Raw genomic sequence first — 19,854 nt, 5'->3', positions numbered from 1 at the left:
CGGTTTGCTGCTCCACCGGGGAAGGGGTAGACCGTGGGGGCCCCTCATTGCCCACAACTTTCACCTCCATTACTGCCAGCCTCCCCCCACCCCTTGCTCTTTTGTCTCTTGGGCTCGCCTGTCAGGGAGCACCACCTTTCCTTGGCTTGGCGGCCCGCACGGCCTCCTCCTCCTCTCCGGATTCTGGGGAAGCTGTCGCTTCCCATCCCAGTTGGCCGATACATGGGGAGCTCGCCCTCACCAATTCCCAGGATGCTGTTGATGTGCCCCCCCTGGGGTTCCGCATCCCCCATGTCCCCCGAGCTGATGCCTGGGGGGGCCGCTTGCACTCGCTGGTTCCCTGTTAATGTCGGCGAGGCTCTGCCACTTTCTGGGATAGTATCAGGAGCCCTGCAGGGGTTCTGTTGCTGTCTGCTCCTCTGGTCCCCCAGCAGGTTGCCCCGTTGCCCGTCGGTAACGCTGTCAGGCAACATGCCACTGCTAGACTCTCCAGCCGCACAGTGGGAGCAGCTGCGGGCCTTCCTGTACTGGGCTTGGGCGGCCTGAGGCCACTTCCGTACTTGCCCGCTCGCGTTTCTTTCTGCATCACAGCTGGCGAGCTGCAGCGACACCGTCCCACTCTCCTGTGTTTCGGTCGGATTACTGGCAGGTTGTTCCACACCAAACCCGATGAGTCGAGTCGGTGGTGTCTCCTCTACTTGCCACTCCTCTGTGCAGCTACCCGCAGCTCCGGGATGGTGGTGGAAAAGCTGTGTAGATGCACCGGGCGTGAGAAGCCGCTGCCGACAAGGCCCAGGCACTTCACCAAAAATTTGACTATTTCCATAGTCTCCCCATTTTAACATGCAGTAATGTCCTTAAATGTTAAGATCAAAGGTCATTAATAAACTTCACTTTACATAGTTTAGTAAGGCGTATGAAGAGAGAGAAAGCTTACCCTTCAGTACAGGTCATAAGGCAACCTTGCATGCATTTTTACCTTTTTTAAGTGACCTGTTGGTTGGAGGTGTAAGAAATATTGTAAACTGCTAGTTTAGATTTACTGTCTTCAACTATTCCTGTTGGACACTCTGACTTTTCTATCTTCTCAGATACTAGCTTTATGAATCTTTCTGAAAGGGATGGGGTTGGGGGGACAGTTTTATCAGAGACTATGGAAATTGTTTACAAGGAGAAAGAATAGGAGAGCGAAAAGTGATAGAGAACTTGTACTAAAGGAAAGGCAGGAAGAAAAGAGATGAAAGCGAAGTGGAGAGAGATAAGTCGAGATAGAACAGGAGGAGACATAATGGGACAGTGTGCATGGATATTTCAATAATAGTGGTTAAAAACAGATTGAGAATGAGGGTAAAGGGTAAAGGGAGAGGCAGTAAACAGGTAAAGGAGAAATGTCACATATTGCCATTTGCTTAAAAAAGAAATCTGCAGTTTTAAGCCAGTCATTTACTTCAATTAGCTAGGCACACATGCCACACAATAGCAATCACTGAATACTTGGTAATATAAAGCGGGCACACAGAAACGTTTAAAGGTCTTTATTGATATTTTGTTGTTATGGGAGTAATGATAAAACACTGCTAATCATACAAGTTAGGTTGCTAATCAAATAACAGTTATTTAGCAATTGCGACTAATCAATTTGAAAATACTAATTTATGCCTTGTACTGATCTGTTTCCTCATAACATGGGAGCAGAAAAAGTCAAGCTGGAGACAATCCTTCCCTCAAAAAGCCAGGACTGCATCAAAAACAGAGCTCAAATAATGGGGTCCTATAGGAAATTATGGAGGGAAAGATTTAAAAAGAAAATCTTTCATAACACCATATTCTAATCAGCTGCTAGGAAAGAATTTATTGTTGCACCTTTTCCTCCATAGATTCCTATAGCACCGCTTTCCTTTTGCTTGTTTTGAACCCTGTCCTGACATTTTGTAGGTCTGTAAACTCTTCTGCTTTACTTCCCTTGCCTGTTTTGATCATTCTTAGTGGAAACTGATTAGTCCCTAAGACGTCTGTACTGAGAGATAATGTCTCTCTTTATGAATTCTTGGTATTTTTACAATTGCACACATCACCTCACAGAGAAGTGCAGTTAGGATTCGTTGTATCTGTGTATATCTTTATATAATCGCTCTTTGGTTACTTTGACAATGTGCCTAAGACAAGCTGGAGGCAGCTGTGTGATTTCTACTGCTATGATGTTTTACTTGTACACTCTTGCATTTGCCACAAATGGCTACTAAAGGTGTTTATCACGGATGGCTGATGAAGCCACAGTGGAGACTACTCTCCTACAGCCAGCTATAAAAAGATCACACCTGAGGGACTTGATTTGGGTCCCTCCTCAGGAGTTGCACGCACATCCACAACTAGTGAAACTGGATATACAAATATGGCAGAGGACCTGCAGAACTATGGGAATCAAAAACGTGATATCACCACAGACCCCCCTAGCTGCGGTAATGTCAGACAAACTGTGTTTCAGATCAGGGGTGCAAGTACATTGGGAATCTTGTGGTATTGCTACAATAGGAGACCTGAGAAGTGAACACAGGTTACTGGAATTTAAGGAATTGCAGGCTTCCACTGGTATACACGATGGTCACTTCCTACTAAACGGAGCTGTGCTAAGTACTTTAAAGGGTAGGTGGCCAACGGTCACAGCAGAAACGATAGTGTGAAGACATTGAAACCATCATAAACATCTCTGAGGGTGGTCGCGCTGTCTCCAGAATATATGAAATGTTGATTGAGCATAACTCAAGAGCTTAGTTGAAGTGCAGGTGGAGTTGGGTGAAAGAATTGGGGAGATCGTTTACAGACAAGGAATGGCAAAACATAACTATGTACCATAGAAATGCCAGGCTCCAACTGCTCCAACTCTACGTTACACAAAGAGCATATCTGACGCCGGCGACGATAGCAAAGGTCAAAGAGGCGGACAACCAGGTTTGCCCCAAATGCATGGCAGTTAATGCAGGTATGATGCACATGTTTTGGGAATGTCATAGAATACAGGAATTTTGGAGGCGAGTGGCAAACAGTGGCCCCTGGTGGCGTTAACCTTGACATCAGTCCCCAGGGGCATGCATGTTGGGGCTCTTCAAGAGGGGTACTAAACAAAAATCCATGGGGAATATTGATGATTTAGTATATGTGCTGGCAAAACGCAGTATTGTCATGCAGCGGAAGGCTACCGGGGCCCTGTGCATCAATAGACAATAGATGGTGGGAGGACCTGAGGAGATGGTCAAGAAACGGGTGTGTGGCAGAAGGCACTAGGAGAGCAAAAACAGGAACTGGGCATGGACATACTGCAGTGGATTGCCCTAACAGTAACATTGTTCAATCAGAGACCCGGAGACGATGATGCCCAATTAATGGATGATGGAGCCAAGGTGAGTGGGACACAGATCTAAATTGGAATGTTGCAAGAGTGTTTCAGGCAGTTGAGAGGGTTGGTGGGGTGGGCAGGGGAGGGGGGAACAATTTCATACAGGGTTTGGAAATCCGATTATTTATGTTATTGTTTTGCCACTATGATATATTAAACCTCAATAAAGACATTTTTTAAAAAAAATGTTAAATTGTGTTTTGCACCCTATCTGGCCACGCCGCAAGATTTTTCACTTGGTCTTTGGCCATATTATTTGGCCTTCTTGCATCAGGAAATCTGCTACTTTCGTGGGCAAAGAGACTTTGTGTTTGTGTGATCCAGAGGAAGGTGCTGGGACTGTCTAGTCCCAATCCACAACCTCTGTTGCCAGAAAGCCTGTCGCTGAGCAGATGTGTTAGACAGTGATTGTCCCTGATTGGACAACCCTGGTCTGTTTTAATGGTGCAGATCCTTACCATTGGTGTACTGAGGCTTGCACCCAGCCTAAATATGGGTAAAAGGAGGGCTCCTGCAACTGTTTGACAGCAATGTTGGAGCCAGGACTTCTACGACGAAGAGCAGCCTGCTGATAACCCACGGATGTCCACTAAGCTGATGAGCATCGACTCCACTGATTAACCCGGTGTAGCCATGCCCCTCTTCCTGATCTCGAGAAGTCCTTTGTTGGTGCTTATAACTCGGGACTGGTCGGAACAGCCATTTCCGACCCCTGCTTGTGGATCCATGCCTACGGGTCTTCAGAAGTGTCCCTGGACTAATCGGTTGCCTGACCAGCTCCCTCCTCGGCTACATCGCTGCAGCCATCGCCATCCCGAGCAGAGCCTTGGAACTTTGCAGATCTCCAGCTTGTGCCATAAGTAGCCCGCTCGTGCATTTTTAGTAGTCTCACTCTAAGGGAAGCCATGCTGGGGCTGCTTCTATGTTTGCTGTTGGATGATTGCCTGTCCCGTCTGACCATGATGACCTTTGTTGTAAATTGTCTTTTTCATGTCCCTTATGTGTCCCGAGAATGTGTATCCCGCAAAAGTTTCACTTTGACTTAATTTGGGTGTTCTACTGGAAGCTGTTCAGAACTGGTTTGTGTACACCACGACCGACCAAAACTAAAATCCATTGGGGAAAAATTATCTCTGCTGTCTAGACGACCCTTGCGGTGGGAACAAGAGCAGAAGTGCAAGCCCAAAACAAAGTCTTGAACCAACACAAGTGGAATCCGGCATATCTGAAGTCACGTGGCTAAGTCTACATACATGTTGCTTTCTCCCCGTCTTCCATAGGGTTTCCTAGGTCTAAGATCCTGCCCCTAACTCACTCTGACCTGAATATGGGTTAAGGATCCTACCTTTGTGTGTTGGTTTCAGTGGAGTGTGTATCTGAACTATACTGAAACTTTAACTTTGGAGCACTTTTGGACCACCACCAACTGGCCACTGCAGTCTTTCGAAAACGTACATGAACTTGTGACTTTTGGGCACAAGGCCCATATCATTGTAGGATTGAACTTGATAAGATTGAGGTAAACTGTCCAGTGGGATTTCTGAGCTTTGCCTAGTTTTTTCTTGCATCTGACTACTCGCCTGTATTGCACTAATAATTGATTCATGTACAAAAATATTCTCCTAATGGTGAATGTGTTATGTTGTACAAGGTTTTGTGTTACAATATTTACCTGTGATTTTTATATTGGTGTGTAACTGGCCTAATAAATACCTATTTTATATAATTACTGTTTAGCTTGAATTATTAGTGGTGCTCTGTGTGTACTTATTTTAGTCCTAGACCACTCTCACACCTTTCCTGAGACTAAGCCTCGACTGCTCAGCTACCTTACTTTGATTGGGGTTTGGCTAACCTCTCAGTGTCGCCATAATAGAGTGGCTACCCATAATCCTCCCACCAGGGCTGATTCATGAAATCCACCTTCACACCAGGTATAGCTTATTTTTAGTTTACTCTGCCACCAGAATGATGAGGCACCAATTATTAGCTTTAATTCATAACTGCGGGAGTGCAGCCTTTGTCTACAGGAACTTGGTGTACCAGCAGCTGTCAGGAATGCACATGTGACCTTTGAACCTACCCTGTGCCACTAGAGAGCAGGCTGCAGATGTCAAACTGTTGCAGCAAGCCACGTGTATGCACTATTTTGAAGGGGGTGGTCTAGTTAGCAGACCATCCTTTCAGCAACACTATTATTTGCATTCATGTTTTAAAGGGGAAAAAAAGCTAGCACTTTCACAGTCTCACAGATGGCAATTCCTCACAGAAGATGAGTTGTGTTATTATAAAAACGTGATTGCAGATTATCATATCCAATACCAATCTATTGAAACATAAAGTTGATGAAATTCAGTTTCTTTTGTATCACATGGCAGTTTCACAGAGGATCAGACAAAAGTGCATGTGCCTAGATGCTACTTGGCAATTTATTTTCCTCCAGCATTACTATGCATTTTAGTATCCTAGTTAAGCTATAATCTGAAGCGCATTCTTTATTTTGTTCCACACAGGTGGTTAGATGAACAGCACACAAAATCCCATGCAATCCTAGCATTGTTCAGACCTTCTCCGCTGGAGCGGATAAAAACCAATGTCACAAACCCTGCATATGTTCTAGAAGCCGAACAGACGGACAGCTCCTTGCACATGGGGTACACTGCATTAGAAATCAAGAGTAAAATGATGACTTTGGAGAAAGCCGACATGTGTGTCTACAACCCTTTATTTGGATCGGATCTTCAGTACACTAATAGGGTAAGTATTTAACCAAATGATACGTCATGATGTGGGCAGATATTGGCTTTGTGGCCATAAACTAAATGGTCTGAAGGTCCATTTTAAAGAATTTAATAAACTATATTTTTATGAAAAAGCTAGAGTTGGTAATTAAGCTGGATCAAAAATGCAAGAACATTTGATTGCTGGTTTCCGAATCTGTTTTCTATTGTGTGGATTTCTAGTATACTGCTTCTAATTTTAGGAAGTTCAAGAGATGGCTGCTCCTAGGACACAGGCAAATCTCGTATGACTTGTCAATCATCTTGCATCCTTTTCAATGTTGTATGCCAAACTTAATAAACAGATTAAAGTAAAAAAAATAATGTAGTTTAAGTCCATATTTATTTTCCTGGATTCCAACAGTTGCATACGTTAATCACATCATTCTTTATAAATGCTTAAATAAATGAAATTCCTCCTTTTCTTTTTTATACATTGAAGCATAGCATTAGGAAGCAAAATGTGGAGGGCCTTGAAGTGCAGATGTCTGGGTATCATGGTTATTTTTGCCAAAAGAGCTCCAAACCTCACTCCCTAATGATGCAACAGTCTCTAACCCTCTGACAATAAGGTACCTTGGCAAAGGAAAACCAGCACCAATAATTGACATTCCAACCAATTGCTATTATGGAGATGAGCTTTCTGGGATAAATATCTGTTTTTCCTAATTATGACAATTGGAACAATTTGTGATTATGAAGTTAATGGAATTGGGGCCTAATCTGACATTGATGGAGGTTTCTCTTTCTGAAAAAAGCAGGCTTGATCTGAATCGACTGAGATAATCAGTCCAACCTTCATGCCAACGATTGTGATGAACATTTTGGTCTTTAAATTGATGTTGGAATTAATCTTTAATATATGCTCTCCTTTTTTGCACTTTTGCCAGTTTCTGTATCCACATGGTTCCATTGTGTTCAGACCCTCTGAATAAGGTTAAGGCGGTGAATTACCAAGACTGGAAGCGTGAGCAAAACACTGAGGCAATATGCCATGGACTGAATGAATCGGCCAGAAAGGCTAATTTGGTGAATTGTTAAGAGTGGACATGCAGACAAAAGCGTACAAATGAAAAGCCCTGGCAGGAGAGTATACCAGGCAACTACAAGTGTGTGAATACAAGAATCCCTGACAGAGTATTGTGATGCGAGAAATGCATTGGAGGGACAGGGCTTCCATGTCCTTCGTCTGTACTCTCTTATGTGTGTTCCGTGTTGTTTTCTGCACAGGAGTCCAGTTGGGACTCCTGTCAATGCAGCGCTTTCTCTTTTTGGTCATGGTAAACAGAGACCATTGGGATACCCTCATGGCACCCATGGGTGGGTGATACAACCCTGTACCCCTAGTGTATGTTTTGGGCACCTTTGTGTTGCCCACAGAGCAGGGTATGGGCTGGTGGCAACTCCACGCTAAATTTGACAGGCGCTCTGAGTATGCTCCATTTTTGGATGCCCCGGTGGCCTCTTGGTTTCTATTGCCTGTTACCCTGTGTTTCCAAAGTCCTGGGAAGCCCTGACTCTGTCCCTTCCCCTGACTGGCTGTTTGGTGGAAGAACCATATTTGGTATTGTGGGCGCATGTCGACTTCAGCGGGTTTCAGCAGGTGTCCAGCCTGCAAGGGACTCTTTCCCACATCTGCCCCCCATGCTCTGTGCCTCCACTGCCTTGGCCCTGACCACAGCTGGGAAGGTTGCACCGCATGCGACTCTGACTCCAGGCACACTGAAGCACAGGCTAGCTAGGTGGAGGGAGGTCTTCGAAAGGTTGCCTCCAGAGGACTTGAAGAAGTTTGTCAAGCAGGGATCAAGGCCCAAGGGAGAGCCATTATTTTCCATCGCACCCCGTAAGGGCGACTCCTTCTCGAAGACTCGCCCAAGCAGAAGGAACCTGTCGGGTACTTTTACCAGCACACGCACCGAGGCTAACACAGCTACCGGCCTTATGGCCTAGGGGTCTGCAGACCCTACCGTTATCAGTGCTGAGGGACCGCAAGTTTCTTCTACCGGGTCTGCAAATGAGGGGCTACGCCCTAGTCCCGGCTCCATGTCCGAGGGGGCGCCTTCATGCAGCACTACCGGCAACAATGCCGAGGCCTTGACCTGAGGTACAGGATAGGCCTCATGTTCCAACACGAAGAGTCTTGGGCGAGGCTGTGCCCAGAAGGCCATGCACAACGACTTTGGCACGTGGAACGCAGCCTGACAAAATGGCCGCTGCACCAGACAACACGGCCGCTCGTCCGATGCCACTCCTAGGAACAGAGCAGGCGGGTGAACGAGTTTCAAGGTGGTACTGGTGTCAACCAGGTATGGTGGCTTAAAGTGTATCCATCAGTAGCGCAGGACATGTTCCCCCTGCAACTGAGACAGAGTGTGCTCCAGCCCCAGCAGCCTCCAGCCACTCCGTCAATATCGGCCTCTGAAGACAGGTTCTTCGAAAAGGTCCTTGGGACTGATGTGAACCCCCCAGATGGGGGCCAGCCTAAGGGATGCAGTCAGGGACTTGGTCACTCCAATGGCGCCCATATTAATTCCCCCCATGGCTCTGGCACAACAGGCCCCAGCGCAGCCCCCGCTGCCCCTGCCGGCTCCTCTGATTTTGGCTCCTCTGCCTCCCACAGTACAGGCGGTTCCACGCCAGCCTCCACAGAAGCCTCCGGCTCCGGTCTCCACACTGCAGCCCACAGCACCCAGTACTCCGCCACCCCCTCTGGACCAGCAGGACACCCTGGTGGACACTGATGAGGAGGAGGAGGACCCTGACACGCCGTCGTCAGCGAAGGTCTTCCACGACAGGCTTGCAGATTTGGCAGAATATTTGGGCCTTCCTCAACCTGAGTTTGAGCAGCCCGAGGAGGGGGTCCTGGCAGAAGTCCTCCCACTACAGCCCCCTACCAAGACCCGATGCAGAAAGACATTGTTGCACTGGCCAAGAAGGGCTGGCTCAAGCCTCACTCGGCCCAACCTGTAAATCGGCACATCAATGCCAAATATAGACACATGGAGGGGGGATACACTGTTGTTATCAACGCACCCCAGCCACATTCTTCTGTGATCACTGCAGTGTCGCGCTTCAGTCGTCCTCGGCCACCTCGTCCTCGGCACTGCTGGGCAAGGAGGAGAAAATCTTGGAGGGGTACAGGAAGAAGCTTTACTCGAACGCCTCCCTGCGTCAGGCCAACGTGGATGCCATGCTGGCAGCCGCTAACCAGAGGTTGTAGTGGGAAATAGAACACTTCCTGCTGGAACTTCATGTCCAGTGCCAGGCACGCTTCAAGGCGGGTCTTGGAGAATCCAGAATGGGAGCGCAGGACATCATAGAGTTCACAGTGGCCCACGTCGATACCTCTTGCCAAGCCATGTGCATTGCCACGGACATGAGAAGGGCGGCCTGGCTTTGGGCTACTAAGTGTAACCTTGATGTCCAGGATCACCTATTGGACCTTCCATTCGAGGGTAGTGACCTCTTCCACTCTACCACCGACGAGGAATTAGATAAAAAGAACAGCTTGCAGACTGCAAAGTCTTTATCCTGACAAAGGCCACGCTCAGTCGCATCTATGCTCCGACAAGGGGCAGGCGTTTGGTGGGTTCCGGGGGTTCCAGGAACGGAGGACGAGACAAAGTGACCATTCGCCGAGTCGGCACCGGCGCAAGCAACAAAATGGGGGCGGGAGCAAGGGCTTCTTCCAGTCCCACTCCTCAGCAGCAGCCTCAGAGAATAAAAAGGCATGACGCCTCCCTCCAGGTCCATGTGTATCCAGTGGGGGTCAGGCTAGCCTCTCGCGTGTATTTCTGGTGCCAGAGCTTTGCAGACCCTTGGATCCTCTTAATAGTATCCACGGGCTACTGCCTGCCTATACCTCCCTCTTCTCCTTCTTCCCTCCACTCCCACAGATAGGGACGGCAGCTCTGTTGGAGGAGATCCGGTCGCTCGTCGAGAGCCAGGCAGTGGAAGAAGTACCAACCTACCAGAGGGTCTTAGACTTCTATTCCAGGATTTTTGCCATACAAAAGAACCAGGCTGGCCTGAGAGTTGTTTGACATATCTACCCTCAACCTCTTCCTCCCTCTTCACAAATTCAAGGTGGTCACACCAGCACTCATTGCAGAGACCCTAGACAAGGGAGATTGGATGTGCTCCCTGGATCTGAAGGACGCCTACCTACAGGTCCCGATTTGGCAGCCCCATCACTCCTTCCTACGCTTCAGGATCATGGGCTGTTCTTTCCAGTACAAGGTGCTGCCCTTTCGCCTTAACTCGGCCCCCAGGGTATTTACCAAGCTCATGAATGCAGTGGCCACCATGTCCATCTTCTGTGTTATTGTTTTAGTGCAGTGTTTCACTGCACGGGTTTAAATTTTGCAGGGTTTCTAGTTCGATTTGTGAAGCAGAGAATTTTTGTGGCTGCCTTTGTCCAGTTTTGTATTAGATTTCTTTCTAATTATTTTTTATTATTGTTTTTCTTTAGCAAGGTCAGATCTTAGCTATCCATCATGGCTGCCTCTGATAGCTACTCTTTCAGTGAGGAACAATTAGCCGAGGGAATTCGTGTGCTATCCTTTTTTGATTCCCTCAATCAATCAGTTGTCGAAGAGTCAAGTACAGGCATCACAAGTGAAAGTATCCTCAAGTAGAGGAAAAAAAAGTTTAGAACAGAGATGCATGGGCACCTGCTCACAGAATATCTCAAGAAAAATATAATCCCACAGGGTCTTTTGGTTAGGAACAAACCCTGTCTTTTCATTGACGATTTAGAGTACAAAACAGCCTTTTCGGGTGTTGGTACCAAATGTAGCAGGGATTGGATGCTGCTGACCATCAACACCACCCTCAAGAAAAGTGTCCTAGTGGGCAATGAGATAGATGAAGCTGAGGCAGCGTTTGCGCTCGATACTACCATCTTGAGCATCAAAGAAAAGTTGGATCTTATAGATAAACATACCAAACAGTTTATTAAGTTGAAAACTACCGAAAAGATGGAAAAACTTAAAAAAGACATCTCTATGTTCTCTAAAGAAATTGCCTACCCTTACTTAAGCCCTGATTACGCTGGCCCTGGCCATTGGCATGACCCGTCTTATTTAAATACTGGCCAACTGAACTATAGGAAAAGGGTTACCTTTTCAGATATCTCTTCTGATGGGAGTGGATCTTTCCACAATCAGAATTCCCGTGGCCAAAGAGGCCGACAATGGAATAGAGGCCAGCATAGGGGGAGAAGAGGATGCCAAAATTGGCATTATCAACAATACGCGCAGATACCAATGTACGTACCTCAGGGTCCATACCCGGCGTTTCCACCGCCCAATCTCACTTTTCCTCCAACCGATTTAGGGCCGCCACCACCAATAGAAAATGTATTTCAGACCTGGAGGAGAGTGTATCAGTGAAAACTGCTCCTTCAGAAGTGTATAATATCTCCAATAAAATACTTACCCAAGAAGAGATTGTTATCCTGGTGAAAGGCTTCTCGTTTATTCCCATGAGAAACCCCAGTAAAATGGATTTGGAAATGGAACTCCGGAAATGTTTCCGCACGGTCCACTTAAGAGACTATTTCGGAACTAATAATACTGACTATGAAAAAGACAATAATACACCATTTAAATTGAAGTCAGCGTTCACGCCGACTTCCCGAATGGTCTCAACTGAAACCATTACATTTGAGCGGGATGTTCTACGCGATTTCCATTACATTTTTACAGCTCCAGTTGATTCTAAACACAATAGGTCCTATAATTTCTCCAGGAGGGAATGGGAATGTTTACAAGATCTAAAGGGAGACCCATCTATTATTATCAAGCAAGCCGATAAAGGTGGGGGCGTGGTGACTCCACCTGCTATGACACCGAGGTATTGAGACAGTTGGAAAACAGAAACTATAAAATCAGGCATGTATTGCTACCTGCCAACCCTCAGTGCACTCCCAAGGGAATTCAATCCCAAATAGGTAAGTATAGCAAGTAGATGGAGTTCGGGGAGAACCCCACTACTGGCAGTTAAAGGTCTTGATGTCTAATAGTTTCTTAGTTTCAAGAATTGGAGTACTAAGTTTAGGAGGAATCAGAATCAATGGCTAGCCCCAGTTTTAATGGTAATTTCACCAAATGTTAGTGTGTGTGAGCGTGAACCACTCAATTTCATTCAAAAGTCTGCAGTTACACAGATAAACATTATGCATGAGACCAATTTCATGACGCAAGCTTTTGCAAAGGTAAAAAGTACCCTCTGTGGGTTATTTTAATCAATTAGATTGCACAATTATTTGTTTGTGTTTTTTCAAACACAAAAGAAAAAAGTAACACAGAGCATGTTAACATCACAGGCTTTGTATCACAGAATTTCAATTATAAAGCTAAAACAGCGATTTTTGCTTAGAACATAACATAACATTAAGGGCGTGGCCTTTCTTTGGTTTGAGAACAGTGTGACGTCCCGTGTCAATAGGTAGTTCTTGGAGACATAGACATAGATGTAGGACACTTTCTTCAACCTCTTAACATATGATTGCAATGTCCACTTTTGATCGTAATAACAAAAATAAAGTTCTTTGGTTTAAGGTCACCAATCCCAAATAGCATCAGGGTTTTTAGTGTATTGCCAATGCGTTTTGGACTTTGCAACAGTCCATCTTCAGGGCCAATAATACTACTTGTTCCAAAATTATATATGTTCCCGACTTCAGTTTCCTAAAGCAAGAATGTAGAAAATAACCAACTATTAGTGCTATTTACCTGACTCAATGTCAACAGTTGAAAATATAAAAAATTAGACATTACCCACCTCAATTCTAGTACTGGTAGGATCTCTACTTCCAGTCTTTGGGCACACCCTTGTGTTAGGATGTGACTGCGCACATAACTGTTGTGTGATGGTTTCCACCTCATGCAGACTCACTCAGAAGAAAACTTCTAGAGTAAAGGCAGAGAGAAGTGTGGATTTAATAAATGCTTCTGGGGAGATTCTGGATGCACATAACATAACCCCTAATTACATTTTAGTCTCATGCTAAAAAAACCTTTGTGTGCAAGGATGACCAAAGTCATCCATCCTACCATCCTTAGTTATTGGTTCCCCCATATACACTATCAAAATGGTAACTCTAGTCAAACCTAAAATAAAATAACCTCATGAGGCAAGTAGCAGTGGGCCACTGACTCACTGACCACCTGGCAGTATAACAACTTTTCTCCTTTTGAAATTCTGTGATACAAAGCCTGTGATGTGAACTTGCTCTGTTACTTTTTTCTTATTTGTTTGAAAAAACACTCACAAAGAATTGTGCAACCTAATTGATTAAAATAACCCACAGAGGGTACTTTTTACTTTTGCAAAAGCTTGTGTCATGAAATTGGTCTCATGCATAATGTTGATCTGTGTAACTGCAGACTTTTGAATGAAATTGAGTGGTTCACGCTCACACACACTAACATTTAGTGAAATTACCATTAAGCCTGGGGCTAGCCATTGATTCTGACTCCCCCTAAACTTAGTACTCTAATTCTTGAAACTAAGAAACTATTAGACATCAAGACCTTTAACTGCCAGTAGTGGTGTTCTCCCCGTACTCCATCTACTTGCTATACTTACCTATTTGGGATTGAATTCCCTTGGGAGTGCACTGAGGGTTGGCAGGTAGCAATACAGGCCTCTTTTTCCAGTTTCTTTACCAGTCCCGAGTGGCCCTGTGACATCTGCCCCGGTGCACCTGAAGCTTTATTACAGGACACAGCAATAAACAAAAACTCTTTAACTAAATACTCTGAATCTAACTTCAGTAGTGCCTCCCCGCCCACCTTCTCACAGTTGGACAACAGCTCATTCTAACTTAGGCTCAGAGGGGACCCCACAGACAGTATACGAAAGGAGATTTTAGCCCTTCCCACACGGGCTCGGGATACTGACATTTTGAGTCTCAAAGAATTCCAGTTCCTTACCATCAAAGGGAGCAGGGTGCCATTATTTTACATTTCCCTCCAAAATTCATAAGAACAGTCTTGACCCTCCTGGAAGACCTGTAGTGTCTCTATGTGGCTCTATTCTGGAGCCACTGGGGAAGTATCTTGATTTTTTCCTTAAACCTCTTGCTGCCGAATCTCCTGCCTACCTGGCGGATACTACAGATGCTATTGTGCACCTGGAAGGTCTACCCTTCAATCCTGTTACCAGTATATTCATCACTCTAGACGTGGCATCTTTATATTCTAATATTAAACAGTCAGAATCTTTGCCCATTGTTAAATTCTTTCTGGACATGAGAAGCGATCCCCAACTGGTTCTGAGTGTGTTTCTCATTGACCTCTTGGAAATTGCTTTGACCAAAAAAAGGTTCGGTTCAAAGAAGATTTCTTTTTACAAATCAAGGGAACTGCAATAGGCGCCTCATTTGCCCCGAATTATGCTACTCTATTCATGTGGGCATTTGAGAAAGTTTCCATCTTCGATGAATCTAATCCCTTCCTTGAATCTATTATATTTTATAGAAGAAATATAGACGATATCATCATTATCTGGGACAAAACTAAGGGTGACCATGAACATTTCCTTACATGGATCAACACCTTAAATGAACATCTTTGATTCACTATGCCCGCAGATGATGTCTCTATCTTTTTTGGATCTTCTTTTGAAGGTTAAGGATGGCGCAATTGCTGTAGAACTTTATTGTAAAACGACCGACAGAAATACTGTTCTCCATTTTGAAAGTTTCCACCCTCAATCTTTAAGGGTGAGTATCCCTTATGGCCAATTTTTAAGGGCTAGACGAAATTGTACGGACAAAAAAGATTTTTTGGCACAGGCCGATATCATAGAGAGTAGATTATCTCATAGAGGTTACCCCCATCATGTATTGACAGTCTCGAAAGAGGGCACGTTATCAACATCGAGAGGTTCTACTGTCCAAAAATATTTGTGAGAGTCTGAATAAGTCTCGCATGGTCTGTGCTATGACCTATAGTACCCACCACTCGGCCATCAAGAAAGCCATCAGTAAACATTGGCACTTATTACAACTTAACCATTTCGGATCTGGATTTTCCTATGTATGCATTCATAAAGTGTAAGAACCTTAAGAACTGGTTATCCCAAGCAGACAGGTCCCAAGTTAAAAAAGGACCAAAAACCACCACCGAAATATGGGGGATGAATAAGATTTGTGGCCACTTTCCATGTGGCTATTGTTGCCAATGTGGGTCTACGCAGCTACTAGTATTGTCATTATTAACAACAAGCCCTGGAAACTCAGGGATCACACCACAAGCAACTCGAAGAATGTGATATACGCTGTGACGTGTCCATGTAAAATGACCTACGTAGGTAAGACATCTAGAACTGTGAAACTTAAGTCACCGAACATAAGTCCCGGATTAGGACTCGTAATCATACTTCTCCCCTGGTCTCCCATTTTATAGAACTCAATCATAGTTGTGATGACCTCCGGTTGTGGGCTTTAGAACTTGTGCGAGGTCCTGACCCGTACTCCTCTGCCAATAGACTTTCTACCAGAGAACATTGGTGGATGTATAACACTCAAAGCCACCTAGTGGGCTTGAATGCCCAGGATGAATGGCCATCTGTCTTTAGCAGATCTACGTAGGTTACTTTGGCAGTGCAGTTTCTTTTGTTGGATCCGGGTCACAATTATGTAACGTATTGTGACCTTGGTTTATGTTATTCTGAGCTTTGGCTCCTAACTTCGTTTGAACTGTTAGCTATTTCACAGGTATCTTTAATTTCATTTTTATTTTCATTAGTTTTCGTCGATCTTGTGTTTCTGTGCACGATCTTAGTTTGTTTCTGGTTGTTGTTCATTTCAGAATGTGTTCATCTACCCAGAAAGGCCGATAACTTACTAGTTGTCGGCCATTGGGGACATAATGCCTCTAAATTTTCTTCGTTCTTTATTTATTATGGAACAGGTACACCTGCCGTGAAAGGCTGATGATTTATGGTTACCAACAGCTGGTGATATGGGCTTTTTTTCTCTTCTTTTTCTCTTCTTTTTCTTCTTCTTTGATCTTTCTTCATTGCCTTCACTTTTCATTCTTTTCTGACAGCTGGCACGTATTTACATATCTGTGTGACCTGGCCGATGCAGAAGACTCTTTATTCCCATTGATATGGGTACAGGGTAAACATACACCAATTCTGGTGGTTTTTCTTTTCATTTCTTCATATTCTACAGTTGCCTTATGTTTATAAGCGCAAGCTATGTTTTCAACTGTGCAGATGGGTGTTACACATAATAGGCCATATGTTACCTTATCAGGATGTTCACATTACTGCTTCGACTTTGGTATGTAATGCAAGCAGTTTAGCCCAAAGGCTGGAGGCGTGACGGTCTACGCGTTACGGCTGGTGATTGAACTAATGACCCACAGGTATGCGCGGCGGCAGGCCCGGTATTTTCACGCAGTCGTGCCGGGGACGAGATAGCCCACGTGCTACGTTTGGTGATTGTATTTAATGATTCACATGCTTGCGCGGCGGCAGGCCCGGTATTTTCGGGTTTCCATTCCGGCGGCAGGCTGCATTCACAGCAGGTAAGCGTTACGCTGGGCATTTTCTAACTGCTATTTTCATCTCAGAGACTGATTACTTTAGGCCTTTTATGATGCCTGGATTTGCAATCTTTGTACATTTATAATAATACTTCAGGATGGTAATAGATGCTGAGTTTGGACATTTGGTTACGCTTTTTGGCACTGTATGAGTTTTATAGATTCCTCACTTTTCGAACTGTACCAGTGTGCGGTAGCAGGCTTTGGATCTTTTCAGCAGGGAAAGTGCTTGATTAATAGAGGTTTCTTTCTTTCTGGGTAGCTTCGGCCCGTAATGTTGCCCTTCGGGTCGACCAATGAAGTGTTCTGTTATATACGCCTTCCATTGTCAGTTTTGTATTTTTACATAGCTTAATATTGGTTTTCTGATGCATTTCAATTGTCATTTTTCTTTCTCTTTTGTGTTCCTTTTGACCTTATGCAGTTATTCAATCATCTATACCTGTGCTACATGAAAATAAGGTTGACGTTTCCTGGCACGTATTGATCGTCGGTTAAATCAAATATATTTAATTACTGAGTTCATCTGCCATTCTCAATTGATGGGAGGCCCCCATTTTTGACCTTCTAGTTACTTTATCCAGGCGAGTGGGCCCTTTTTGGCGGTTTGCCTTTTTCCATTCTGGCCTAGGATACAATTTTATACTGTTTTGACTTGGAGGATTGGCAGCTGTTTCTTTTCTCTTGCTTCACAAAATGAAAATTAGGGATATTGTTGTCCCCTTTTTCTTATTAAATGTTCTTGCTTTCACAGATCCATTCATTTGATCTGTTTTCGGCACGGCCCATACATATTTCTGGACTAATCCACAGGATGCAGGGATCAGCAGTTTTTGGTAGAGATCATGGTAAATTTCATTTCTCCCACTGTGTTTCAAGGTTCTTCCGAACTTGGATAGTGATAGAAGTCCCAGTAAAATCACTTTCAGATCTCCCTTTTAACTTGTTGTTTGTTTTGCTTTGTTTTTGTGTATGTGTTTTAGGTGTGATGATTGGCTCCGGCCTTTAAGCATTTATTGCTGGTTTTATTATTGCTTCACAAACTGCATATATCAAACATCAAGTGGCAACTATTCCCAAGGGAGTGCGCCGTCCTGACGAAGATGGGCCTCAACTGTGGCACACAGCTAGATGCTCTACACCATCGAAACTACTATTAACAATCAGTGTCAGATGTATACTTTTTTTAACTCTCTTGTCTTGACACTTTAGTAGTCGACATACGGCACCCCATTGTCAGTTCTTGCATGTATTCTCATTGTTTGACTGCATATCTCTGATTTTCTAGTCAGTAATTGACTGTCCTGATCCAGACTGACAATTCCACCAGCATGTACTATGTCAACAAGCAGGAGGGGCACCAGATCCCCTCTGCTATGCAATTTAGCGGCCAACATGTTGGAATGGGTCCTGGAAAATATCTACCTCATGGCCGTCCACCTCCCGGGCAGGCCAACTTGGAAGCGGACAGGCTCAGCAGGCTGAGAGCAGACAATTACAAGTGGCAATTGAACGACCAGGTGCTGCAGTGGTCTTCAATGCATGGGGCCATCCTCAGGTGGATCCGTTTGCCTCCTGGAAGAACAGGAAGTGCCAGCAGTTCGTGTTTTGGCAGGGACAGGCCCGCCGGCTCCCTGCGCGATGCCATGCAGATGACAGCCTATGCCTTTCCTCCCACACCCCTGATCCCCAGCCTGTGTGGGACCTCAATGTGGTGTTGGGCGCCTTGGCGCACAAACCCTTTGAGCCAATGTCATCCGCGGACATTAGGCTGGTCACCATCAAGACAGCTCTGCTAGTAGGACTCATCTCCACTCGCAGAGTCAGCGAGATCCAGGCTCTGGTGGCTTCAGAGCCCTATACCACTTTCCACAAGGACAAGGTAGTCCTACGGACTCACCTGGAATTCCTACTTGAGGTACCCTCCACTTTCCATCTGAACGAGGAAATAGTATTGCCTACTTTCTTTGTAGACCCCAAGCACGAGACATGGAGTCTTGTACTGTGTGGATGTCAGACGTGCTCTGAAATTCTATCTGGATTGGACCAACGGCTTCTGCAAGTCGGACGCATTCTTTGTCACCTTTTGAGGGCTCCAGACCCGGTTATCGGGCATCCAAGGCGTCCATCGCAAGGTGGATGGTTTGGGCCATCAAGGAGGCCTAAGGAGCGCAAGCCGCTGCCAGCCAAAATGCACGCTCATGCGGTCAGAGCCAAGGCCACAGCCATCGCCATCGCCTTCCAGCGGCAGGTTCCGTGGCATGTCATAAGCAGGGCAGCTACCTGGGCAATCCCTTCAGCTTTCTGTAAGCATTACTGTTTGAACGCCGGCTCTAAGTCAGACGCTGCCTTCAGACAGGCGGTTCTAAGGAACTTGTTTGCTTAAGGAGGGTCTCTTCTCCACCCTGGGGCTGCATTCAGTTGTAATCGCCCATACAGTGTGGAGGAAAGGGGACGGGACGTAAGAGTAATTGCAAGTTACTCACCATAGTAACTAATGTAGTCTGTCCTTAGTCCCCTTTCCCCCATACGTCCCACTATCCCCTCCCCCCCTAATAATACAGGTGTCATTAGGCAATGATAAATATTGTCGACGCGTCAATGGGGACTGAGGAGTGGCGCCGGTGGGCGGAGTCAGGGGAGCGCATGCTCCCAGGGCTGCACCCCTGTGTGCCTCTAGCCTCGAAATTTGAAGGGGAAGAAGGTTCCGCCTCCCATCCCTAGGAAGGTACGCCCATGCAGTATGGTGGAAAGGGGACTATGAGTATGTTAGTCACTACGGTGAGTAACTTGTAATTTATGGGTGTCTGGGTGGAAGTGAATAGCCTGAATGCATGTGAGCCTGATTGGCTGTCTACCTGCATGAATGCCCTTCTATCTGATTGGCTGACTGAGCTTGGCTCAGCAGAGTAAATGAGGGACATATGTGTATATCAGTGATCTCTCACTTCCCAATTTGTTCAGAAGCTGAAGTTGCTACTTGAAACTGCTTATCCTTGAAGCCCAGCTGGAAGAAGAAGAATTTCTGCTGCTTTACTGCGACCAAATCTAAAAGCTGTTGTCTGTCGCGGACAGATCCAAGCGAGGACCTGGCTAGGAGACCTCGCCCTGAACT

General features: G+C 45.5%; 1 protein-coding gene across 1 annotated transcript in view; it reads left to right on the top strand.

The window, feature by feature from the left end:
• Positions 1 to 19,854, top strand: part of KRIT1 (KRIT1 ankyrin repeat containing) — a 1,383,280-nt gene that overhangs the window by 186,984 nt on the left and 1,176,442 nt on the right. The window contains exon 6 of the mRNA XM_069648434.1: positions 5,908 to 6,151. Within this exon, the coding sequence (XP_069504535.1) occupies positions 5,908 to 6,151 (244 nt within the window). The remainder of the gene's footprint in view (positions 1 to 5,907; positions 6,152 to 19,854) is intronic.

The sequence above is a fragment of the Ambystoma mexicanum genome, chromosome 2q (genome assembly GCF_040938575.1).
Source record: "Ambystoma mexicanum isolate Mex_15411 chromosome 2q, UKY_AmexF1_1, whole genome shotgun sequence".
Classification (NCBI taxonomy): domain Eukaryota; kingdom Metazoa; phylum Chordata; class Amphibia; order Caudata; family Ambystomatidae; genus Ambystoma; species Ambystoma mexicanum.
Note: the sequence above shows the minus strand (reverse complement) of the source record. Positions and strands in the feature narration are given on the sequence as shown.